The sequence below is a fragment of the Podarcis gaigeae genome, assembly GCF_964106915.1.
Source record: "Podarcis gaigeae genome assembly, chromosome: 5".
Taxonomy (NCBI): Eukaryota; Metazoa; Chordata; class Lepidosauria; order Squamata; family Lacertidae; genus Podarcis; species Podarcis gaigeae.
In genome coordinates, this window is record NC_139681.1 from 85,644,271 (window position 1) to 85,670,591 (window position 26,321).

A 26,321-nucleotide genomic window follows, 5' to 3' on the forward strand; every position below is an offset into this window, starting at 1 on the left:
TAGTCATGCTGGCCGCATGACCCGGAAGCTGTACGCCGGCTCCCTCAGCCAATAAAGCGAGATGAACGCCGCAACCTCAGAGTCGGTTACGACTGGACCTAATAGTCAGGAGTCCCTTTACCTTTACGTTACAGCTAGTGCCCACACAGATGAGGTTAGCAAGAAGTGCTCCCGTGAGGTTGAGAGAGGATGACCTCCAAACTACTCATGCTATAAAACACATAAAGGGCTGAGCCCATGCCCTTAGGACTTTTAAGGGCAGGGGTGACTAGCCTTTTTCTCTCTGGGTACCCTATTCCCTCCGGGGCGGGGTGGGCATGTGGTGGGGGTGTGGGGGGTAGGATGAGATGGGAAAGTGGGCAAAGCAGCAAATGTGATTTTTACCCAGTAGGCTAGTTTCTTCAAACTTGCATGCCCTTCTCTATCCCCTAAATAAATATTCCAAGCAGTCAAATATACTTGATTGTGCAAAGCAGGGCAGGTGAGCGGTGTGGCTCAGGAGGGAGGGTAGAATGGGTAGAACCCCAAGGACCAGATAGCAAGGCTGAAAGGGCTGGATTTTGAGCCTCAGCACCTGGGACCGGAACCCTGTTGCCCTCCAGATGCTGTTGAACATTCTTTGTTGGCATCCCTCTGTCTCTGAAAACCATGGGAGGGAAGTCGAACTGCAGGAGAATCGCAGCGCCTGAAGTGACCTGTGTGGAGTGCAAGCCTGGGCAGTGTGTATGGAGGTCCTGGGCTGCCCAGCCCTAGACAACAAGACCCACCCCCCAGCCTGGCTGATGTGGTCCAAAGGAAATACAAGCAATACATTTGGCACCAGTATGGCTACAGCTCTCCTTATCCCTATGACCATTGGCCATGCCAGCTGGGGCTGAGGGAAGTTGAAGTACAACAGCCTCTGTCTGGAGGGCCACAGAGCACATGGAGTTAATGCACTGGGGCTAAGCATCACTTGCAAGGGAATATCAGTAATGACAGACGAGGTGCCCATCATGAAGTTTGTCCATAGTTACTTATTTTCAAATTGAGGAACCATAGAGATCTCGGGTTGTGCATTGGGCTAGTATGCCCGGCTCTTAACCAGAAGGTTGGCGGTTTGAGCCCACCCTAGGATGGCTGTGGGCAGGAATTCTGCATTGCAGGAGGTTGGACCAGATGACTCTCAGGACCACTTCCAACACACAATTCTATTATTCTATGATAAACATCCAAAGAAGTCAGTACTCTGGAAAAGTTTGAAACCCACTGTTGCAGACTATTGCCCTGTTTTAGATGGGGGTCTGCTGTGCAAAGACAACCGAGGATGGTTACAGGCTGTGTTTTCAAGTCCAAAGATGGATACTGCACACCCCCTTGTAAGTTATGCCAATTTAACACGTTTGTCCATATTTCTTTATTTGGCACTATTAATGATGCTTCTGTTTGTTGGGAAGCAGCAGTGAAATGGTGTGCTAGCCACTGCAGCCCCTTATTCTTAGCCACTGAATATTTTTTCCTCTTTCCCTTGCCCTAGCTTGTAGCTGTTAATATAAAATTCCAGGCAAATCTAGACAAAACAGCAGGAGATGCTTGCAAGATAGTATGAATCAGAAGACATACTATGAAGGTGGTGAACAGCAAAACTTTGGACACAGGATGTCTCTTCCTGATTGGGAACTCTTCCTCTGCAAAGCTATGAAAGCCAGTCACCAGGACACAGATTCCGACCATACATTTAAAGCATATCCAACATGTGTTTAAATCACAAAACTTCCCTCAAAGATTCCTGGGGACTCTGGTCTGTTAAGGGTGCTGAAGCTCTGTGAGCAGAAAGGTACAGTTCACAGGATTCTTTGGGGGAAGGCATGTATTTAAAATGTGAATTGGAATGCTTTAAATGAATGGAGCGGATCTGCTGCAGATCCGTTTGTGCCTCCAACATGGACCTGTCTTGGCATTAAACGGTATGCTAATTAATTATTTGTGTTCAGTAGTATAATTAGGTTTGGGTAAACAGAGGTACCTGCCCTTGAGACAACCTGGACAAGAGGTATAAAATAGCCAAGAAAAGTTGTGTAATACATTGGCAGCTGTTAAAAGATCACATTAAATTATGTAAGGCTTTCTTTCCTGTTTGTAATAACTGGACCTGTTTTCAAGGTGCCAGATGCAAGGCTGCTTGGAGGTTTCGTACAAGCAAGGAATTCAGGCAAAACAACAAGAAGATTACGCCTTCTCGTTATGGAGGGTTACTCTCCCATTCCTCCCAGGAAATGAATGTGGTACATATACCTCAAAACCAACCTGTGAAGTAGATTAGGCTAGGAGAACACAACTTTACATAATGCCACAGTGAGTTTCAGGATCTAGATAACGTCTCCGTGGGCGAAGGCTCTACCCACTGCACCATACTGCCAGTCATTATGAAGTAAATTAGGCAAGGAGAACACAACTTTACATAATGCCACAGTGAGTTTCAGGATCTAAACGTCTCCGTGGGCCAAGGCTCTACCTACTGCACCATACTGCCAGTCATTATGCCACCGCCAGGATGCAATTTGGTTGCTATATATTAAATTTTCTCTGATTCTACAGCTCCCCACCCCACCCCTCCCCTGCTTTTACTGTTACCTGTGAGGTTGAGGCCAACTCCAAGAGGAAGCTGTCCATGGTCATGGTGGTGGTATTATTATGATATCTGAGGTAAATGTGAGCTCATCAGCCTCTCCTCCTCACAGCTCTCCTTTCCTCTCATATCGGAGCCTGCCTATTGAAGATCAGACAGAGCCATCCATCCCAAGTACTTTTATGACATCAGAGGTACGTGAACGAATCACATTCACTCCGTTTGAATTTTGACAGTTGGGTCAGAATTCAGGAAGAAACTCTGAGGTTAGGGGAAACTGGGGTGGAAGACAACCTCGGGATGCTACTGCCACCGATTCCCAGCTTCGCATCCATATCAGACAGTTAAAACACATGGGTCCCCCCTCCCCCGCCCAAAAGAATCCTGGGAACTCTAGTTTAACCCTCACAAAGCTACAGTTCCCAGCACCCTTAACAAACTACAGTTCCCAATACAAAAAGGATGGCATTCAACTTAAGTTTTAGAGAAGACCTATTAACATTAATGGATCCCAGTCAGGGTCATTAATTTCAGTGGGGTCTACTCTGAGCAAAATTTATTTGAAGATCATTCCAAGTTTGCAATCAGCCATGCTCCCTCCTCCTTCTTGCCATTGTTTGCTGTTTTATACAGTAAAGGTAAAGGTACCCCTGACCGTTAGGTCCAGTTGCGGATGACTCTGGGGTTGCAGCACTCATCTCGCTCTATAGGCCGAGGGAGCCGGCATTTGTCCACAGACAGCTTCCGGGTCATGTGGCCAGCATGACTAAGCTGCTTCTGGTGAACCAGAGCAGCGCACGGAAACGCTGTTTACCTTCCTGTTGGAGTGGTACCTATTTACCGTATCTACTTGCACTTTGACATGCTTTCGAACTGCTAGGTTGGCAGGAGCTGGGACCGAACAATGGGAGCTCACCCCATCACGGGGATTCAAACTGCCGACCTTCTGATCGGCAAGTCCACCTGCGTCCCTATGTTTATACAGTAGGGTGGCTCAAAAGTAGGTATACTGCTTCAGAAGCCATTTTCTTTTTTCTTGATTCAAGTTCTCATCATTCACAATATCAGTAAAGAAAAAATATTTATTTATTTGTTCGTATGTTTGGATATAGGTAAAGGTAAAGGTACCCCTGCCCATACGGGCCAGTCTTGACAGACTCTGGGGTTGTGCGCCCATCTCACTCAAGAGGCCAGGGGCCAGCGCTGTCCGGAGACACTTCCGGGTCACGTGGCCAGCGTGACATCGCTGCTCTGGCAAGCCAGAGCTGCACACGGAAACGCCGTTTACCTTCCCGCCAGTAAGCGGTCCCTATTTATCTACTTGCACCCGGGGGTGCTTTCGAACTGCTAGGTTGGCAGGCGCTGGGACCGAGCAACGGGAGCGCACCCCGCAGCGGGGATTCGAACCACTAACCTTTCGATCGGCAAGCCCTAGGCGCTGAGGCTTTAACCCACAGCGCCACCCGCGTTTGGATATACTTTATAATTTATCCTCTTCTGCTAGTCACAATGTGGAACAAACCTACTAAATATTACTGTTGGCCTTCCTTTGTTAGTTAATGGTTCAGAATGATTGGCTGACATTTCCTCAGTGAGCGAATATTTAGGAGATATTTGGAGATTAGCTGAAAGTTGAGGCATTGTGGGGTATATACATCTCTCCTTTTGGGATCTGTGATGTTTTCCCAATGTTACTGTATTATTGCTGTCTGGAGGGGAACTCTTGCACTATTATGCAACAAAAGCAAGACAAAACACACACATTTGTGGTATGAAATGTTTACAGAATTTCAGCAGGAAGCTATAGGACCTGCACTGACTGGAAATAAAGCAGAGTATATCCACCCTGAAACTCTTGTAGGGACAGACAATATTGAAAGTAGGATTGCATATAACTACCTCAATGGCTTCATGACCACAAATTATCATGAGTGCACTAGAAACAGGACACCTGGAGGGGCATCCAGTGTTACAAAAATGCTCCCTTCCCAAGGAAACCAAAACTCAGGGAGTTTGGAACTTTTCACTGCTTGGCAAAGTAGGGAGCATGTAATAATATAACCCAAAAATCTTGATTTGGTTAAGTTCACATGATTAGATTCTTTTACTTCAGCTCAAGAGTAGGTTAAGTGCCAAAAATTCCTCCTACATTTCTCGCAGAACCATTTCTCCACAACAACACTAGTTCAAGCACAACATCCCCAAAATTTGGGAAGAGATTCAAATCCTACCTGAATCTTCCTGGATTCAGCGCCGTATCCTAAACATCATTTACACTGCCCAGTACTCAAGAAATAGTTGGGATTTATGAATGAAAACAACATATTTTGTTTATTCTTCATTAAACGTGGTTTAAAGGAATGCCTCCAATTTCATTCCACTTTTTTTTGCAGCCAAAACCAGGTTTACAATGATTGCTACCTCTAAGAGTTTTGTTACCGCCGAAATAGTGTCCCAACTCTCTGAAAAATGGGCCACCATTCTGGAAGAGGATGACGCGGAAGAGACACAAGAAGAGGTTAATGTTGTTGTTGGTGCTGATGTTGGTGTTGAAGAGGTAATAGAGGAAAGGTTGGCAGGTGAAGAACCCAAAGAGGAGGTGGTTGTGCCAGTGCAGATCACAGACCGCATCTTTTTTCTTGATTTGGCCAACAAAAAACTGGAAACCATCCCATGGCAGGTTTTTGAACTGGAAGACTTGGAGGAATTGCATCTGGAGAGAAATATAATCAGTAGTATCCCAGAAAGTATAAATCGGCTTAGAAATGTGAAAGTCCTTTATTTGAATAAGAACAACATACAAGACCTATGTGAGGAACTTGGAGAACTGAAAAGTCTTCAGAGCTTGGATTTAAGCAGTAATCCACTCCCTCTGAGTTCACTGAATATCATTAGTAAATTGAGGGCACTTTGCCAGCTCAGATTATATGATGTCAACCTGGAGGAATTTCCAGTGGAAATCTGCAAACACCTCCATCATCTAGAATTGCTGGGACTCTCTAGTAACAATCTGAATTGCCTTCCCAAGGAAATTGTCAATTTGACCAAACTGAAAGAGATTTATCTAAAGAAGAACAAATTTGAAAATTTCCCACCAGAACTTTTTCAACTCTCTAATTTAGAAATAGTAGACCTAGAAGAAAATAGTCTGAGCCTCATTCCAGAAGAGATTTCCTCCCTGCAAAAATTATCCCAGTTCTTTGTTGCAGTTAACAGCCTAGCATCTTTACCTGATACAATGAGTAAATGCCCAAACCTATCTGTGCTTGATTTGTCCAGTAACCTCCTGCGCAAACTTCCACGATCTTTTAAGGAACTGACAGAAATGAAGGAATTTTCAATGTCTCGGAATAGCCTGGCAACTTTTCCACGCCAGATTCGCCGCTGGAGGTCGCTCATTGTGGTTTACTTGAAAAATTGTGCCCTGGAAGCGCTGCATCCTTCTTTTGCCAAGCTAACCAGCTTAATAGTACTAGATCTAAGTGAAAATCTTCTAGAGGTGTTTCCAATAGAGATTTGTTCGTTGGAAAATCTGGAAGTGTTGTTACTTGATGACAATTTACTATGTGAGGTAATTGAAATTCAGTTAAAACCTTTTTTAAAAAAGCAGGGGCACCAGGGCAAAACAACACATGTTAGCAGCAGATGTCACTCACTGGGGTGGGTGGGGCCATTATGCTAGCATCCCTGGAGCAGTGTTGCAGAGTGATACAAGCAAAAAGAAGAAGAAAAAGCCTTAGACCAAGGAGTTTATAATTTAAAAATTGTAAACTGCTTTTAGAAATCTCTCTTTAATGTTTGTATGCCTGTTTATTTTCCGGATTACCTGAATGCAGGTAATCAACTTCCTGAACTTCTGTCAGTCTTGGCTTCTCTAAGCAGGCAATGAGACTCTGAGATACCCTATTATTACAGCACCATCTATGTGGGAGGGGCTCCTCATAGAGATTCCCAGCCTTCATCTTCCCAACCTTCCCAACCTTCATCTTCACAGAGTTAAGGATTTGCAGGCTTGGGGAAACCCAATATTTGAGGAGTGGGTTCTTAAGGGGTAGGTTGGTGTGGGGAGAACTCAAACAGCACGCTTTGCGGGCAGGAGATACTGACTTGACCAGGGGATGGCAGGGTTTACCTTGCCTGGGCCGGTTCACTCCAGCGGAGATCCCTCCGTGGGCTGGAGCGCGTGAGCGCATGTGCCCGCAATTTCTGATGTCTGCATCTGCACAGACGTGATTTCCGGCACCGTGCTGTGCCGCGTCGGTTTAGCGCAGGGACTCGCCAAGTGGGTGGCTCGGTTCAGTTGTGGCTCGTGGGCTGGTTAAACAACCCCCGTGGGCCGCTTGTGGCCCATGGGCCTTAGGTTGCCGACCCCTGGACTTGACAGTTGGTTGTGTGTGTGCATCACAGGTACCAACTCCCTGAAGGGGCTGGGCACCCACAAATTTCTGTGCGAGGGCCATGCATGCTGCATGGCACGCACAGTGGCAGGGCCAAGCTGGCACTCCTTACGTGCATGCATGTGTATAAGTTCAGGGGGAGCCAATAATGGGGAAAAAGGGAGACAGCTGGCTAGCTGGAATTCTGTACAGGAGCAGTCCATTTTGTAACATTTTGTTGCAGGTCCCACTTCAGCATACTAATAGTGATCTAAGTTCCCCCATTGCTGGTCCCGCTATCAGCAGCCATTCTTATTTATATATTTATCGCTTTATGATTAGCGGTGTACATAAAAATAAATCATGCAGATAATAAAACAATAAGAATTAGGGAAATGTGGAGAAACTCAAGGTTTGCCTAATTGCAATCAAATGTCTTGTGGTGGTGGAGAAGCCATCTGGGGAGACACTCATCCCTGCAAAACCAGCCCAGGGGGCATGGACTATACTGACAGCTGGGTGTGTGTGGAGTTTTGCAGGTGGAATCCCAAGCAGCAGAACTCCCACTTCTTGTCCTAAAAGGAGTTTGAGGTTTTGTCACAGGAAGATTTGCACCCAGCTTTCTGTACCCTGCTATGGGAGGATAATAACGCTCATTTCTTTGACTTGTAGTGGAGTGTTGCAGTTTGAGAAATCTATATATTTATATGTTTCAATAAATTGTGTGTGAAGCTATCTCCAGCAGTGTTCAGGCTTTGTAAGCTGAAATGCCTTAGTCTGACTGGCAACAAGTTCACCTCGTTCCCGGAAGAAATACTTGTAATTGAATCGCTGGAGAAACTGTACATGGGGCAAGACCAGGGAACCAAGCTTACAGCAATACCAGAAGGCATCAGTAAGTTAGAGGTAAGAAAATGAGCAAGTTTCGGATCTCAAAAGTAGCCCTCCCTCGTTGCCCAAAGAAATATATATGTATGTGAATACACAGACAACATATAACATAAAACCTTTTCGGACCAGTGGGCACATTTGAGATTTCAATAATGCGCTGTGGGAGTGAGTCATAAAATGGTTGCCATGGGATGTGTGATATAACAGAAAAGGGCTGCTATGGGGGTGTGGCGTAATGCAAAATTGGTTAATGGCACTTCCATAGTGTTATGTATTCAGTGGTCTGTGTTTGCCTGAGCTTGAATCTGGACTAAGGATTCTGAGCTCCTATGTTCTGGTTCAATACATGATGTCCAATTACAGAACATTTCAGGATTTGGGCCTCTGCCATTGGCCCTTAAACTCTGAGTTATGATTTGCAGCTTGGAAGTTTAGACAGCCAATCACGTTGGAAGTAGGAGTTCCACCTACCCCACGTCAGGTTTCTGATCCAGGCCAGCCCCCATTCCTACTGTATCTGCAATTTACTTTTAAAAAAGCAATTTGTGCAATTGTTATTGATGGTATTATGTCTAGATTGGCCCAGAGATGTTAGAAACGGGATATAAAGCATTCCTCCAGGACAGGAGCAGCCAAAGCCTATTTGCTGCCTGAGGCGAAGAACAAAGTGGCACATTCCCCACAAAAACTGACTAGACTGGTAGTTGAGTCTTACTTCAGCACTGATGATGGAGCAGAGTCCCCCACTTCACCCCAGGGCAGCAAGTTAGCTTAGGAGCTGCAGACATGACATACCTTTGCAACCACTTTCTGCTCCTCAGAATTTGCTGCCTGAGGCAGCCGCCTCACTTTGTCTTGCTGAAGCCAGAAAGATTAGAAAGACTTCCATGCCATGCAGAAACCTGCAATCTGGTACACACATATCTCACAAATAGGGCCGCCTTGGGACGCTTTGCCATTTGATGCAGCTCACCACTGCCACACCCTGGCTGCCTCCTCCATGAGGATGAGCTGAGGGTGGGGCAAACCTAAGGCAGAGGCAGCAGAGAAGCCCCTGAGTCGGTAGGGGCACCCATGGTAGCAAAAGAGGTAGGGTGTGCCCATAGCGGAGGCATGGCAGCAGCGAGCCGGACACTCCATGCTGGCCCTGCCCACAACACTGCCTATTTGCAAGGTCTTTAAAAATTGGGGCACTGGTACAGCTAGCTGTCAAAATATGGGATGCAAAGTTTTGCCACTTAATAGAGGCCAGCACTGCAGAACTTACCAAGTCAAGCCAAAAGCATATTCCAGCATTGCAGGTGGTTGGCCTAGATGATTCTCAGGGTCCCTTCTAACTCTATGATTCTATGAAAACATAATTAGGGGGCTGGGCTGTTGGATTTGAGAGGATTTCTCCAATAGCCGATTTGGATCTATTCTTGAAGAACACAAACTGCATTTTCTAGTAGAGATGTTCAGAATGCATATTTGAAATACACAGTGATGCTTTAACTACAGTGCTCAGAATTCTTTGAGGGAAAGAAAGTGCTTTGAATGTTCTTTAAAGGTATAGTGTATGCACTGTTCATGGTTGCAAGTTTAAATTGTTAGAATAATGGCAAACTGATGTTCATTATGGTTAATGGCATTTAAAATCATCACAATAAGTAATAAACTGGCGAGGACCAAAAAATTTAAGCAGTGGGACCAGCACCTGAAAAGGAACATTTGCTTATTTTTTTTTATCCTGTTGTGCTTTTGGTGAGACTCTTCAGGAATATCAGAATTTGCTTTATACTGAATCAGACCCATTGGTCCATCTACTAGTATTTCAGTATTGTCTACAGTGACCACCAGGGGCATTCCAGGGTTCCAGGCAGGGAAAATAGTTAACCATACTTGGAGTTGCTGGCAATGGATTCTGGAGCCTTTGCATGCAAAGCAGATTCTCTACCACTGAGCTACAGCCCCTTCCCCTGCAAAAATAATGGAGAAGAAAAAAAGATTGGAGATGCCTTCTCCGTCTAACAGAGTGGTAGGTTATATTCCATAAATTGTAAGTTACCTTACAGAGAACACAGGTGAGTCTCTACACAAATATATATTCAAAATGCAAATTACGTGTATTTTCCTCCCCCAGAACCTGAAAGAATTGTACCTTGAGAACAACGATTTGGAGTATCTTCCCTCAAGCATAGGCTCACTGCATAAGTTGGAAGTACTTGACCTTCACAACAACTATCTCATAGAGCTACCTGATCACATATGTGAACTACAAGGTAAAAGGATAGATAAAAGCAGACTCTGCACGAAGGCAGAATTCACAGCCATAGCTTCCTTTGCCAAGGGTGCCTCTTGTCAACCCCTTATAATGTCTTTCAAGTCCCAATTTCCTCCAAAGTTAAATTTTAAATACATTCTTGCTTTGCATAATTTAGGCTGCAATTCATACTCCTGATTTGCCTTGCTGCGGGTGGAGGGTGAGGTTTCAGTGGGGCAGAGATCTCCCTCCTCCAGCCCAAAACAGCTCAGTTGGGGTCACCCCTCCAGTGCACAACTCCCTGTTCCACCTGCTAAAAGTGTGGGCAAGAAGAAGTACCCTTCATAGGATTCTCGCTGGTGGTAGGCCTACAGAAAGCCTCAAAAAGGGGTGTTCCAGGGGAGAAATCCACAGCTGTCACTTGACATCAAACCCAATCTGATTCTGATAGCTCCATCAGCTCCAGGCTGGCATAAAACAGCAAGGTTTTGCCTCCCATCAAACACCTTCTCTCCTAGCTGGCATGTGTCTGGGTGGTGAATAGGTTGCCCTGTCACACCCCACTCTTTGCCTGGGGCTAGGATTCCTCTGCCAGACTACTTGTGTAGGACTTATACAGACCACTGAAGCTCCTTGACCACTGGGGGTTTTGTTCCCCCCTTGCTCCCTTCTCCTCTCCATCCTGAAATCCCTCTAGGCATTGCACACACACTTGCTAGCCAGTCTTCTGTACCGTAAGGAGAAAGGTCCATTCCCATGTGGATGGAACACAACCCGTCCCAATGTTGTGTACTTGCAGGAAGGGATCTCTGTAGGTCTTTATTGAGCATTGTTTCTGATTTGCTTGGACTGTTTTTATACATCTTTCAGTTAATCATACATTCATCTCACACTATTCAGTGCATTTCCCTGTCACTAGAGTAATTGTAAAAAAGTGGATTTGTTGTGCTAGGATTACGTAACACTTTTAAATGGGTTTGTTGTGCTAGGATGGCACTGGACTTTGTAAAAAGTGGGTTTGTTGTGCCAGGATGACTGAGCACTTTAATCACCTTTAACTGTGCAAACCTCGATTTCCTGGGATGCACCTGAATCCCTCCCACAAAATACTGACAGTTTGGAGGTGCCCAGAGGGAACACAGACCAGAGTGCTTTACCCCAAGGCAGGATGCAGTCTATATGAAGGCCAAACTCAGTGACTCCCAGCATCTTTTTCTTTTACAAAAAGCAGGTTCAGTCCAGACTACGATCACAGCACAAGTGGGTTAACCTTTTATTGTTGACTTTTCCTGCTGGAAATCAGTGCCCCCACCCCCCAAAAAACCTACTATTTGCCACAACTGGGAATAGGGTGGTGGGCCTTACAGACACACAATTGTCTTTGCATTTTTCCAATCAGGGCAAATGACAGCTTTAGGTCAGGAGTTGATTATTAACAAGGAAATTGTTTGGGGGAAAGGATTAACCTCTCCCCCCCACGTTAACTCTCCCAAACTTGGTTGGCGGTTCCTGAACCTGCTTTTTGTAAAATCAAAAGTAATTGGGAGATTCAAGCCATAGGAAGCACAGGTCACTATCTTATACCATCAGACCACTGATCCATCTAACTCAGTATTGTCTGCACTGACTGGCAGTGGTTCTCCTGGATTTTCAGACAAGGGTTTTTCCCCATCCAATCTGGAGATGCAGAGGACCTTCTGTGTTCAAAGCAGATGCTCTACCACTTAGCTTTGGCCCGTTTGTAGTTTGATCCTGAGCCAACTGTTTCTCTCAGCCCTGCTGACTGTGTCTCATTTAATGCATGGTGTTCATGGGCTACCATGCTCCTCTGTTTCTGCCCCTCTTCACAGCAGGGATTACCCTCCTATGCAATTTTGGGCACTCCAGAGGTTGCTGTAGAACCACCATCATCCCCAAGCATTGGCTTTGTTGGTTAGAGTTGATGGGAGTTGAAATCCAGCAACACCTGGAAGGAACACAGCTTCCCTAGCTGTCCTCTAAGCTACTTGGTACATAAGGAATCTAGAGTCCTTATTCAATTGAGCCTATTTTTATTGTCAACCAAAGGAAAAAAGAAAAACCTTGGTAGGTTGGCACTTGTAATATTAATATTAATAACAATAATAATACTCAAACATTTAGTTTGCAAATAAACATGAAATGGATGTTGCTTATGCATCATATTCACCTTTATCATTCTCTTGTGTTTAGAGTTGCAAAAGCTATTTCTTCATTCCAATCAGTTATTTCAAGTCCCGGAGAATCTGGATAAGCTAGAGAAACTGCAGGTTCTGACACTTGAAGGAAACCCTCTGATGTTCCCAGCGGTGGAAATCTTTAGCCAAGGGTTGCAAGTCACCATGCAGTACTTGCGAGATGAAAGATACGAAAAGGCCTTGACCATAACGGTACAGAGAACACACACAAAAAGCCACATGGGTCTGCAGCATGTTGTAGTGACAATTCAGTGGAACTGTGGGTGGGCCACAGGATTTTAAATAGCGGAAGCAAAGTAGCAGATACCCCCACCGGAAAATATTCCAATTAGGATGCATTATCTCCCGGCACATTGGTATGACTTGGTATTAGAGGAGTGTGGGGAACGTGCGGCATAACAGAGAAAAGAACAAGGGAGAAAGGAGCAGGTCTGATCAGGCAGGAGAGTATTTTCCTCCTGACTTTGAGAAGAAGCTGGTGAGACAAGGCAGGCAGGCAGTCAGTAGCAGAACCTTTGAGAGCTCCAAGTGAACATGGCAGCTTTTGCTAATCTGGTGTTTTGGACAACCTGATGGGAGTTCTAACCCAAAGCATGGAAGGCACGAGGCTGGCAAACACCACCTACAGGCTCCTACAAACTCTAGGACCACTTTTAAAGGGGCAGCCCCCTGGCATATAAGCCAGCATACCTCCTTCTCTTGGTTAATTCCCTCAGGGCTCTGCTGATGGCCCAACATAGTGATGTAAAGGGTCCATGATGTTGAGGAGGACAGTTCTTTGGAGAGAACAAGCACAGAGGTTACTGACTCTGGAGACCTCCTAATTCAGGAGTCCTAATGGAGTACTGTATGCGGGAGTAGCAAAAGGGGGAGTGGTGCCAGAAGAATTCCTGCAAGGGATTTTTTGTCCACATGACTGAGCCTTGGGAGGAAAGCGGGAACACAGCATCCATTTTATGTGCCAACATTTGAAATCTGAAAAACAAATAGCTAGGAATGGACAGAACAGCCTAGGTTTGTCCCATTTCAGCTTCATTATTTAATCGTAGGTCTGTTCACCATGAACTTCTCCCTTGTTCTCTTAGAGCGGCCATGGTGCCCACCTGAAAGGTGCCTGAGCTGAGCTCTGGTGAGCTCTAGCTGAAAAAAAGCCCCGGGTCTCTTCCATCCCATATTGTGCATTTTTTAAAAGAATGTATGAAAAGTTCAGCTTAAATTGTATGCCTTATTGTATGTCTTTCCGCTAAAATATATATTTTTTCAATGCATGTCTCCATAACATGCATTTTGACAGTAAAATACCTATTTCTGTGTGCACTTTTTTTGCACACCAAAACTGCATTGTAAAATCCAGAGAAGCAGAGATGTGCTCCAATCTGGTAGCAAGTTTGCAGCCACCAAACTGGTCAGTTTGCAGTAAGAACAAAATGAACTAATTCTTCTTCCATCCCTACAAACAGCTGCTCTCCCCCCCCCCTTTTAATGCTTATGTGGTTGTTTCTCCCTCAAAGGTCCAGGCTTGGTGGCGAGGCTTGATGGTGCGCAGAGGGATTGGAGCCTTTGGCGAGATCCTGAAAATGATCAGGAGAGGCAAGAAAGAGAAGAAAGAGAAGAAGAAGGAGAAAGACAAAAAGGGAAAAGACAAAGGAAAAGGAAAAGACAAGGGCAAGGAAAAGGACAAGGGCAAGGGCAAGAAGAAATAACTGCATTCTGTGGTACCTTAAAGGGCCAGGGGAATAAATACAAGCAAGAAAAGAAAAGGACTCATAGAAAGTCATTTTCTCAGATCAAGATAGTATTTTCTTTTGCTCAAGCCACAAACTCCTCTTGGTGGGGAGAAATGGTCCAGCAAGGCGAGTCTTGCATCCTGTGTGGCGAAAAATGACTCACAAGGCGGGGCTGAGTAGGATTTTCACTGAGATCAGGGCTTCAGTTTCTCAATTCTGGTGCTTGTCTCTCTCTACCCCACTGCATTCTGTCAGGTAAGGCTATAGGAACTGCGTGCTGAGGCTCTGGGCCACCAGCTATAGATTGTTACACTGGCACAAGACATCATGCTCCATACCAAACATCAAAGCGAACATTTCGTTCATTGTCCCGATTAAAATGTTCCAGTTGCTTTTGCTGAACTTCAGAAAGAACCCAGCCTTGCAGCCCTAGCTCCGTGAACTGGGGCAGCTTCAGCAGTGCTGCCAAAAGTTTGCCTAACCATTCACCACAGTTGCCACGCGATGACGGACGACGGCTGACATCCAGTTCAGAAAGCTGCTCAAGGCCAACTATGTCTTGATAGAACATTGTCCATCCTTGGTCAGAGATCTGGTTGTTATAACTAAGGTCCAGTTCTTGTAGTTGAGCCAGATGCCCAGCTTGGATGACCAGGCCTGAAAGAAGCAACCAGTTCATCAGTAGGTAACATTGGTTTTCAAAATATACTGTACATGCTTTCAAGTGGTGAAGGGACTTCTGTATCAGAAAAAAAGGAAGTGGTACTTTGGAAGGAGAAAAATCATAGAGAAAAATGAGATTGGGGTGTTCATGCATTACATTGGATGAGTGTAAAGCCTGTGTACCTGTGTTCACCAAAGGTACGTTGTACACTCATACAGTGGTACCTCAGGTTAAGTACTTAATTCGTTCCAGAGGTCCGTACTTAACCTGAAACTGTTCTTAACCTGAAGCACCACTTTAGCTAATGGGGCCTCCTGCTGCTGCTGCGCCGCCGAAGCATGATCTCTGTTCTCATCCTGAAGCAAAGTTCTTAACCTGAAGCACTATTTCTGTGTTAGCGGAGTCTGTAACCTGAAGCGTATGTAACCTGAAGCGTATGTAACCCGAGGTACCCCTGTACTAATTCACATGAAATGTTCAATGGGTGTAGAGTCTGTGTATGTATGTACAAAGTTACAGCAGTACAAATTAACAAGTGTACACATTATCACATAAACATTTGTTCATGCATAGACAGCTTGTATATATGTTCAGTGCATTGTGTGGACAAGCCAGAGGGTCCTGAGGGTGACAGCACGAGAACTGGCTTTTCTGCAGTGGCTCCCAGCTTGTGAAATGCTCTCCCCAGGGATGCTTGCCCAGCCTGGCGCCATTGTTATACAGTGGTACTTGCTTCTCAAACTTCATCAGTTTCGGGAGTCCGTTCGACTCCTGAAACCGTTCAAAAACCAAGGCACAGCTTTCGATTGGCTGCAGGAGCTTCCTGCACTCAAGTAGAAGCTGCGTCAGAAGTTCGGCTTCTGAAAAACGTTTGCAAACTGGAACACTTACTTCCGGGTTTGCGGCATTTGGGAGCCGATATGTTCGGGAGCCAAGCCGTTTGAGTGCCAAGGTATGACTGCATATCTTTAGGTGCCAGGCAAAAACTTGCCTCTGTAACTATCTCTGGCCTTTTAGAAGTAGGTGGGATGTTTTTAATGTATTTCTTCCACCACTTGGTTTTTATGTACCTATGTGGGTTGTTTGGTTGTAAGTTGCTTTGGGTTGCCTTGGGCAAGATAAAGAGACTTAAAAATTTAATAAATAAGCCTATAGTGATCATCACCTGGCATTATTTGCTCTGCATAAGCATTGGTAAATTCCATTTATTTCATATCTCCCACCTTGGTCCATGATCAATAGTCCACTGAGTTGAGTCCACTATAAAGCAAATAGGCATGGTGAAATATCCCATTTGAAAATATACTACTGGCCAGATTTCCTTCCATTTGTGGAAAAGTCTCTCATGTCCAATGAACAAATCAGCTCTGACGTGTAGTCTGAAAACAAGGAGTACTAAGGAGAAGGGAAATACAATTTTATACCAACCAAGGCCACCCAGGTCCTCATCCACCAAGCTGCAGCTGCTTAGTCTTAACACTTTGATCTCAGCTCCAAGGTTTAGCGCTTTCAAAATCAGCTTTAGGTTCCCGCCAACGCATTTATTCCAAGAAAGGTCTAATATCTCCAGTTCAGGAAGGTGAAGGGCAGCATCAGCTGAAAAGATTAGCAACAACATCTTGTGCTTACTGAAATAAATAGGCTTGGTCCAGTGCCATTCAACCCTCTGCACCCAGCTGCATATCTTCAAAATAGATCAGACCATATACAACATTCTCTCCCCGCTTCTCCCAACATTCTATCACACTTCAGTGCTACCAAGAAGCAAAACCCAGAATGGGTCTGTGAAGTTCAAGTGACTTGAGTCTCAGCAGCTAGGAGTGCCCCTAAAGGGCAGGTTTGACTCCTTCCCCCCTGGAATCGTTGAATGCAATTCTCCCATGCATATAAATGGTTGTCATTTATTCCAGTGCAAAAGTAGAGTGCTGTACTGGAGCGCATTGTTGTGGTTAAAGCAAATCTATGTGACTGAGCTTTTCCTGAAAGAAATCGTGCAGGAAGGGTGCCAAGAGGAGCTGCACAATGTACCTCCAAGCATTCTCTGTTCACAACCAGGAGGCCTACCTTCAAAAGTTCATCTGAAATTAATGGGAGCTGAGCAGCAACATAACTGCTTATGCACAGCTGCTTATGCAGCAAACCTCCCTGGTGATTTGGGCTCTATATTGGCAATCAGAAATGTGCTTTTCCTATACTTTTCTAAGAGGGACCTCCCCTAAACCATGTTCAAACATTGAGATAAAACACATGGGATACAATCCATCCAATGTTGAGTACATTCAACCTCCAATTACTTTCAGTGAAGGATGTGCAACCTAACCATATATGTGTGCGCATGAAATTGTCCCACTGTGCCTTCAATGGGAGTTATCCTCAAGGAAGAATGCACGGGGTTCTGGCCACAAGTGTGCTAAAATCTCTCTGACAGAAAGAACTGCATATATATTTTTTTATTGAAATTAAGATTTCTACAAACATATGGAAGCATCCAAAATGCGGAAGTCCCAGCAAGGGTTACAAAAATTTAAAATTCAGAATTCAGAACAGTTAAATCAGATTACAGTCAAAAGAATAGGGAGGGTCTTGAAAACACACATCTCAGGTGTCAAAGGCCAGTGTAAAGACTGCATCTGCATTAGCAGTCTCCATCCAGCTGCAGGTTGTCACACAGGCCAAGGGATTTTCTCTTTGTTGCATCAAACATAAAAGGATGCAGAGAAAATATCCCAGTTTGCATGACAAGCTTCTCTGTAGGTAGCTGCCAAGGGTGCAGTTTCAAGTGACCACCATATGTGTTGAATGGTCACTTTAAAATGTGAAGGTTCATTCTTGCTTTACAAGTTGTGTATGTCTTTAAGGGCCAGGGCAAGTAACGAGACCCATTCTTACAGCTGTGAAACAGCAGGTGCTGCTGAGTTGTGTTAATCAAGCTGTGTCAGCAATTGGGTATAGTATATAAGGAGCAGCACCCAGCTCTCCCATTACCCTGGGGGATGGGTTGGTGGTTGGGTCTGGTTTATTGTTGATGTATTTAGTGTATAAGGAGTTTTTGTTTTTGTTATTAAAACCTTGTTTAAGTTATTTTTGAGTCCCTTTTTAATGCATGGTCTCCCCAGCAAGCTCTCTGCAGCGCTACTAAACTGCAAATAGCCAACAATATGAAGTGCACATCATGGACATAATCCAGAGAAAGTTACGTGTGCACATGTTAACTGCATCACAGATAAGCATTACCTATGCGCATTAAGTTCCACTGATTTTAATGGGACTTGGATGTGCCTAATTTTCACTCTGTCTTGTTCCTTTTCCACAGTACAGATATTTGGATAAGAGAACAACTTTATTATAGCTTTGTTATAGGAAGATCAAACAGAACCAGCCTTGTGGGCAACACAAAGATAGGAACAAGCCTACTGAGTTTCTGACAATGGAGCAATGTTTTTGTTAATCTGGGAATCAATAAAAGATGCAATCATGTCTTAAGAAAGAGATCATATGGCTTTACAGGACACAGTTAAATGAAGAAAAAGAAAAGAAGTTGCCAACTTCTATAATTAACTGTCAGCAGGACTTGAGATCACAAAAAATAGAGCTCTTGATGTCTGGAGACTAGAAGAAAGGGGTTGAAAGAGATTCTTTGGACAGTGGCAAAGCATGATGCTGCTCTTGGTTTGTAGTGTTTTACGTTTTTCAAAGCTTTCATTGTACTTTTGATTTAGTACTCTAAGCTGCCACTAGAAACCTATATGAAGAGTTGGATATTATTTCTTGAGTGAATGTATGAATAATGAATAAACAAAACAAAAAAAGCAAAGCCATCTGGGAAAGAGAGAATGAGAATGAGGATACTACAATTAAGTATTATCTTATACTGCTCTGTCTAGCAAAAGATCTTTAATGGAAGGTGGTTATTTCAGTACTGAGAAGCCCTTCAATGAAATGTATTCTCTGCATAGAAATTGAACTTCTGTTCCCCTTTCCATACATTTGATTATATCAGATCTAATGAAAGTAGATGGCTCTGTAATGCACCTCCTGATAAATATTCCCAGGAATGTTTATTCAAATTACTGTCTCTTTCCATTTGACATTCATGTCCAATTGATATACTAGCCCTGTGGATTGGTAAGATGGAGACATAGATAAGGAAAGCTAGAAACATTTTAAGGCATATTCTTACCTAAAGATGCAAATGAATCATGCTTTAAAGAACAATTGCTGAGAAGCACAGATTTCAGTTTTGGTAAAAAACGGAGTCTGCTAAGAAGGTGGTCGGAAGACTTCCCAATGCTTTTATTTAACGATAAATCCAGGTCCTGAAGACTCGACAAAAGGGGAATGACATGGGCTGCAAAAGATCAAAGGATAGTACAGCTGCAACACAGTAAACATCAACTCCACAATCAACCTAAAGGAGCTGAAAATATTCAAATATATCCTGCTCAACACTATCACTCCCTTTTCTTGGATATTGATATACTATGTTATTTGAAAACTGAAGAATGGAAGAATGATCAAATGTCATCAAATCCAGTGATGCCACTAAATTAAATAAACCTTAGCCAATAACCCGTCAGTTTTAGTATATTAACCAATTGATTGATTAAATCTGCATAAATTTGAGTATGAATAAATATACTTTTGAAGCAAAAAGAATTTTACTGCTGTTGTTTTCAGATCATGCACCCACATGTAGCAGTAGCCACAAGCTTAGAACACGCACTACTTCTTCACAGATGCCACCTGCTGCCTCCGTATTTTAGAAGTACTATTTACATTCCATTGGATGATGAACTACGTCAGACTGTGCCAACAGCTTTGTAGCAAAACAGTCCCACCAAGAAGCAAATATTGTAATGTTTGGGTGAACTCTGAAGTTTGCAGAAGTGTTTGTGTGTATATCTACACACACACACACACACACACACGAGTGGCCAACCCTGCTCCCACCACCAAACATACACTTAGGCCCCATTGGCATTATACATTTAAGGCAGCATCATACCACTTTAAACAGTCACAGCTTCCCCCAAACTCTCCTCAGGGAACTTAGAGAATTGTAGCCTCCTGGTTTGTACACAAAACAGAAATCCTGATACTGTACTAATTAAGCCATTTTGATGGAAACAGCTGGCGTGGAGGGGAAGCACTGTGGAACGCACCAAAAAAGCCAATGTCAGTGTGATCCAAGGTGGCAATGTGAATACACTCAAGTTCAAAAGTGACTTGAAATGCAGTGGGGAAGGGGAAGAGGAAGACTAAAGTGTACCTAGGCATATCAGCAAGTTAGAAAATATGTTGGAGAACCTGGAGAGCTGGTGCCAGACAATACTGGGCTGGGCTGCTTATATTGCTTATTATAATACCTATTATTTTGCCAAGTAATAGCCTTCCAGATATTGTGGGACTTCAGCTGCCATCACTCCCATGTAGCATTGCCAACAGTCAGGGACAATGGGAGTTGTTAACCAACATCAGCTGGAGGGCACCATGTTGGCTAAACTTGCTGTAACTTTAATCAAAGACATTACTGGTTTGGTCATGTCCACAGAATGGATCCCCAAGGATGTGCTCCTTATGTGGTCCTCTAGATATTGTTGGACTCCCGCTCACATCAGCGCATGCAAACATAGCTAATGAACATTCTGATATTATGGGATTTGTAGTCCAGCAACATTTGGAGGGCCAGAGGTATTTCTGAGTTAGAGGGAGAGAAGATGGATTGATTGAAGGTAAGATAATCTTCCAATTAAATATTCCACATAATGATTTTGCAAAAACGATTCTATGATTAAGTGATTTTGCAATATCTTACTCAAAACAGTCATGTCCTCTTCTGTAATACAACACTGATGAAGATTCAGGACTTCTAGGTTCCTTAGCTCGGCCAAATGAGCTGCTAAGTACTTGAAACCTCCTCCAATCTCTTTATTACATGACAGATCTAATTCTCTTAGTTCCAGCAGGTGCTGCAAGGCACTAGCTGAAATAAAATAGGCACAGGAAGACAACTTGTCAATAATCAATTTGCCATCAAGGAAATCTGTTGTTAGCATCCTTTAGTCCTTTTGCACATTCCTTCTCTTCGTTGGCAGAAGCTGGCAAAAAAAAAATTAAATCAAATGTTGAAATTTGGCAATTTGAAAATTCAAATTTGATATTTTTAATTTCAAATGTTTTCAAATTACACTTAGATAATACTGTCCAAAATCTGATTGATAAGTAGACCTGAAGCACATTTGGGGGAATATTTTCTAGCATTTTTGCCCTATTTTGGATTTGTGGATGTATTTCTAATTCACATTTATTTCAAAATTTCCAGTTACAGATGTTGACAAATGCATATGCAGAATATATTTAAAGCACTTTCAAAGAATTCTGAGTACTGTAGTTTGTTAAGCATTGCAGGGAATTGTAGCTCTGTGAGGGGCAAACTCTTTGAGGGCGGAAATGTTCTTCAAGTACTTTAAACTTCTACTGTGAACACAACTTCAGTTTCCCATCTGCAGTAGAGGTATAATCATAGAACTTCAGGGTTGGAAGGGACTCAAGGGTCATCTAGTCTAACCCCCTGCAATGCAGAATAATATTAATGTACTTTACAGGGTTGCTGTAAGGATTGCAAGCAGATAATGCATCTGAACAGTCAGAAATTCTGTGCACATGCTAAGTATCATCATTAAAAGTCCCAGCTACCAATTTATCACCTGCACTTCACCCCCGAAGACACACTCTTGACAGATGCCAATCAACTTACCTAAACACTTGAATCCATCTAGTTTTAACCCACACCTGTTCAGATTAAGTACTTTCAGTCCTGAGACATGCTGTAATTCCTGGGCAATACTCTCCAGGCTATATCCTATCTTTTTGTTAATTGACAGATCCAGTACTTCAAGGCTGTGGATTTTGTAGAGCTGCTGAGCTGAAAAGAAGCCAAGGGATGAACTGGTCACAACATATTCAGAGCAGATAATGGAAGAGAAAGGTAATAAATTTAAAATAGGTTTATTATTAGGAAATCAGGGCACTTGGAATTTAAAACAAAACAAGAAGGTAGTTCTAAATCTAATCGAAAAAGGAAATATTATTTGCCTTATGATAAATAAAGGGGGAATAATTTCATTTATCCAGTTTCTAAATATTCTTTTTAAGGTCATGTCCAAGATGTAGTTATCTGGATGTTGTCCACATAACCTTTATGTATGCATCTCTCTTAATGGGAAGTGGGCAGAGGGAGGGAGGGAGGAAGAGATACTACACATATCTCATTTTAAAATTTAACCCCTTTAGGATTTGAAAAAGGTTATCCTTCTGTAACAAACATGAACCAGTCAATACCTCAGACATCTTGAGAGACTGCCCATGCTTCTCCAAAGCCAATCAGACAACATATGCCAATTATGAAGTTTCCTTACTCATGCTAATGAATGCTAATTTACCTTAAAGGTAAAGGTAGAGGACCTCTGACAGTTAAGTCCAGTCACGAACAACTCTGGGGTTGCAGCGCTCATCTCGCTTTACTGGCCAAGGGAGCTGGCATTTGTCCGCAGACAGTTTTTCCGGGTCATGTGGCCAGCATGACTAAGCCGCTTCTGTCGAAACCAGAGCAGTGCACGCAAACGCTGTTTACCTTCCCACCAGAGCGGTACCTATTTATCTACTTGCACTTTGACATGCTTTCAAACTGCTAGGTTGGCAGGAGCAGGGACCTAACAACGGGAACTCATTTAAATGTTGAACCAGTAAGGGAAAATTTTTCAAATGTTGATTTGATCAGATTAACCATATCTTTTGATACACCTCCCTAGCAATTTGTCATTTATATCGTGCTATTCATTTTCATGACATTAAAATGTTTTAAATTGTTTTTAACAGGTTCTTATTTATAATATTAATATTTCTTGCAAAGTGCTTCGAGGTTTTACACCATACTACAATCAAGCGATATGTAGATTTTATCAAATAAATAAACAATGCTTTCATCTCAATCACTAGTGCAAGAAACCACTGAAATAAGTTACTTGCTGAAAGCCACAATAATGACCGTATGGGAAAATTGGGCACAATACAAACCATATTTGAAGAACCCTAACTCATAAATCACAGGGCACAACCTGCCAGTTTTCACACAAATTCTTTAACGCATTCAAGTGCAGCAGGTTTAAAATCTTGATTCCATACAAAGTGGTATTTGGTCTGATATCTAAATAAAATGCTAAAACAGTCTTCAAAGCTGCTACATCACTATGCCATGGGCTCTTACCTAGTGATTCACCATCTTCAGAAGTTAGACTGCAATCCATCACTTTTAGTGTTTTGAGTTTATTGTCTTTGGGGATTTTTTGTATTAGAAGAAAAAGCTTCCCACCAATGTTGGTATTCCATGATAAATCTAGTGTTTCAAGGTGAGGAATTACTTCAAGCACTTCCCCTGTAAATAAGCATTTGATACTATTTTATACATTGATTTGAAGAAGCAGAAGACAATAATGATCGCATCATACTTTTTCACTATTTATACTTTGGTTTAAGAACATGCAAGAATGTAATAATTTCAGGAACATTCATACATAGGTTTGTGTCCCCAATTACAGCCCTACTTCAGCAAGCTCATATTTGCATAGTCTGGATGCAGCCTTAGGCCTTATCCACATTTACCTTTCCTCTGCTCTTTGTACGTTAAAGCTCTTTAAAGCTCTGCACTTTAAAGTGTTTGAAAGGGGAGCCCCTTTTTGCTCCAGAGCTTTCCCCACAAAAACCTGCTCTTTTAACATTCGGTAGGAACAAGCGTCAATCCACAGTTAACCAGAACTGACACTTATTCCAACTGAGGGATGAAGAGGGGTTTTGCTGGGAAAACTCCAGGGCAAAAAAAATCAACACACCTGGGCACGGTGCTTTAAGCGTGGACCTGTGCCTGGAAAAGAGCAGAAGCTAAGTGTGGACAAGCCCTGTGTCTGAAATGGAATTGCAGGACTAGGTTCCCCCAATCCAGATTAGAATTTACTCTAATGAAATAACCCACTGTAATAACCTCTCGGAGTAAGTTATGCAATTACTGGATGATACCTAAAAACGAAAGGTCCATGGCTGTGAGTCTGCAGTTGTTCAGTCGGAGGACTTTCAGCTCTTGCAGACATTTGAATGGAAGGGTAAGAGACTTTAATGTCCCTCCTATTAAATCATTCCAGGAAAGATCAATCTCTTCCAGGCCTGGCAGCAAATGTATTATGGCAACTAGGGGAGAAAGCAGAGTGAGAGATAAACCACTGCTGATATACGTGAAGGCGGCATGACTGAACTGTGTGTGCACATTAAGGTTTATTGAGGCAGATACGAAAAGCTGCAAGGTACTATTGGTACTACAAGTAACTCTGTGTAGCTCTGCTCCTACATCTGCAAAGAAGGGGGTGGGGGTTGATATTTTAAGACTAAGATGGCTCCAATCCATTCATCTCCTCCATGCGCCTGGGAAGTCAGGTGGCAGCAGAGAGGTGACCAAAGAAGAGAACCTCCGGCCTGCAGAGGAGGAGGAGTAGTTTTGGATTTGATATCCCGCTTTATCACTACCCGAAGGAGTCTCAAAGCGGCTAACATTCCTTTCCTCCCCCACAACAAACACTCTGTGAGGTGAGTGGGGCTAAGAGACTTCAGAGAAGCTTGACTAGCCCAAGGTCACCCAGCAGCTGCATGTGGAGGAGTGGAGACGCGAACCCAGTTCCCCAGATTACGAGTCTACTGCTCTTAACCACTACACCACACTGGCAGACCAAACGTCAACCACCAGCCCTCCTCATTTGGTCCGTGAGGTCAACTGAGGCAAGTCGCACCCATCCACCTTAACTCTTATATAATGCCATGTGGGGGGGGGCAGATATGGCCAGGACTTGGCTGAAAGAGGCTTTGCAGGGGCTACCAACTTATGTAATTGTTTAGATATTTTGATTATATTAAGGGACTATATTTTTAAATAAATAAACACCCATAGCTGTTGCCAACAGATTGTGATTAGGGCAGGGGGCTACCTCCATGCACTGTGCTCACAAAATCCTTTTGGCACACCACAGTAGATCCCTGACTGCTGAAGCTTGCTTTCCCTTTTGCCAGTGAGCCTAAATTTTCATCTAGGCATACAAATGATCACATGTAGATTTTATGTAAATTTGACCCTTAGGCCTGTGCGCTCAAGTATTTAACGCCTCTGAAGCCATTACTAGGGTGAAAAGATACGTATCAAAATATATACTCACCCAGCTCCATTATATCTGTTGTAGTTAATGCACAATTATTTAAGTCCAAAACCTTGCTAGAGGCCTGTTTGCCCAATTTCCCCAGGAAATTCTGGACTCTTTGCGGACACAGCATTGAGTCTGTGGAACCAAGACAACGGAAATGCAGTGACCTGAATGGTTTTCAACAATCCCAACATTTGCTGAAAACCATGCTTCTGATCATGCAGGAGACTCTCTCCTGGTAGATCATGAACATGTTTTTCGTAATCATCATTAACATGGAAAATGCTTTCACATCTGCTGCACAGCAGTTCTACATCTTCACATGATGACTCCAAAATCTTGTTCCGGTCAGTTACTGCCAGTTCACATTCTATTAGTATATATGTGAAATGACTTTTTGCCCCAATGTGCACCACTGTACACTTGCTTACATGGAATTGCATTTGCCAATTGACTGCCCATTCACTCAGTTTGGAGTTCCTCACAATCCCGTTTGCAAAACATTGGGACAATATGGTGGGTGAAAATGTTTCATCTGTCTTCACTCACAGATGTTTCATCTGTCTTCACGCACAGATGTTTCATCTGTCTTCACTCACAGATGTTTCATCTGTCTTCACTCACAGAGAGCTACTCTTGGAGCACAGGACCCCTGGGCAGACAGTCCCTGTTCTTCAAGTGCACTTTCTTATCACTATTACCTGGTGCAGGGAAAATCTGCTCCACCATTTGAGTTTCTAAACAGGAACCGTTCATTTTGTGTCCTCTACTTCCTTTTCCACTTTCCTCTTTGGATTCCTCGTGGTCTGAACCCTGGTACTGTTCACATCCTCCTTTCTCAGCAGAGGGTTTCTTCTTCTGGATCTGACTTCTAAAGAAGTTGAATGGGGATCTCTGAAAAAAGCCATCTGCAGCCTTTTCTGTGCTTGTCCACTTTGCGCCTATCCGAGGAGAGAGAGAAAGAGAGGCAGAAATTGTGTTTCGGATAGCACTTGCTCTTGAGCCTGCCTTAAAAACAAGGTAGAGAAGGCCAAGCACTGTGTACTATGTACGCCCACACAATTTCATCGTAAGAGAAAGTTCAGAATGTATTCCAACTCCTGCCATGGTATGTACATAGTAATTACTTCCTAGCCATCTCTTCTTATTTTTCTGTATTTCTACACTGTCCAATCATCAAGGTCCTCTGGGCCGTTCACAAACAAAAATACATTTAATCACAACAAAACGTTTAGGGAAACCATATCAATACTAAAAAAAATTCCTTCCAGTAGCACCTTAAAGACCAACTAAGTCAGTTCTTGGTATGAGCTTTCGTGTGCATGCACACTTCTTCAGATACACTGAAACAGAAGTTTC

General features: G+C 43.3%; 3 protein-coding genes across 16 annotated transcripts in view; 1 reads left to right on the top strand and 2 right to left on the bottom strand.

Moving 5' to 3' along the window:
* The window catches only part of LRRC34 (leucine rich repeat containing 34), a 23,223-nt gene extending 13,445 nt beyond the window's left edge, over window positions 1-9,778 (bottom strand). For 2 of the 3 annotated variants that reach the window (XM_083739764.1, XM_083739762.1), the window contains exon 1: window positions 2,614-2,752. In XM_083739764.1, the coding sequence (XP_083595890.1) occupies window positions 2,614-2,658 (45 nt within the window). In that variant the 5' untranslated portion in view covers window positions 2,659-2,752. Of the gene's footprint in view, window positions 1-2,613; window positions 2,753-9,756 lie in introns of those variants that run through there. The other variant, XM_083739765.1, reaches the window with a different exon arrangement.
* Window positions 2,702-15,298, top strand: LRRIQ4 (leucine rich repeats and IQ motif containing 4). Its single transcript, XM_083739554.1, has 6 exons — window positions 2,702-2,802; window positions 5,002-6,179; window positions 7,717-7,890; window positions 9,998-10,136; window positions 12,329-12,525; window positions 13,845-15,298. Exons 2-6 carry the CDS (start codon window positions 5,019-5,021, stop codon window positions 14,034-14,036), a joined length of 1,863 nt encoding a protein of 620 aa, XP_083595680.1. The 5' UTR covers window positions 2,702-2,802; window positions 5,002-5,018; the 3' UTR covers window positions 14,037-15,298.
* The window catches only part of LRRC31 (leucine rich repeat containing 31), a gene marked incomplete at its 3' end in the record, with an annotated part of 40,259 nt that continues 28,323 nt past the window's right edge, over window positions 14,386-26,321 (bottom strand). For 11 of the 12 annotated variants that reach the window (XM_083739551.1, XM_083739546.1, XM_083739553.1 and 8 more), the window contains 9 exons: window positions 25,664-25,903; window positions 24,978-25,097; window positions 23,797-23,964; window positions 22,991-23,158; window positions 21,482-21,649; window positions 20,540-20,707; window positions 18,905-19,072; window positions 16,153-16,320; window positions 14,386-14,717 (listed from right to left, as the gene is read on the bottom strand). In XM_083739551.1, the coding sequence (XP_083595677.1) occupies window positions 14,386-14,717; window positions 16,153-16,320; window positions 18,905-19,072; window positions 20,540-20,707; window positions 21,482-21,649; window positions 22,991-23,158; window positions 23,797-23,964; window positions 24,978-25,097; window positions 25,664-25,903 (1,700 nt within the window). Of the gene's footprint in view, window positions 14,718-16,152; window positions 16,321-18,904; window positions 19,073-20,539; window positions 20,708-21,481; window positions 21,650-22,990; window positions 23,159-23,796; window positions 24,247-24,489; window positions 25,098-25,663; window positions 25,904-26,321 lie in introns of those variants that run through there. The other variant, XM_083739545.1, reaches the window with a different exon arrangement.

Coding starts and splice junctions, on each gene's coding strand:
- LRRIQ4 (XM_083739554.1), top strand. CDS start 5,019: ATGATTGCTACCTCTAAGAGTTTTGTTACCGCCGAAATAGTGTCCCAA. Junction 7,891..9,997: donor AAGGCATCAGTAAGTTAGAG/GTAAGAAAATGA, acceptor TTCCTCCCCCAG/AACCTGAAAGAATTGTACCT. Junction 12,526..13,844: donor AAAAGGCCTTGACCATAACG/GTACAGAGAACA, acceptor TCTCCCTCAAAG/GTCCAGGCTTGGTGGCGAGG.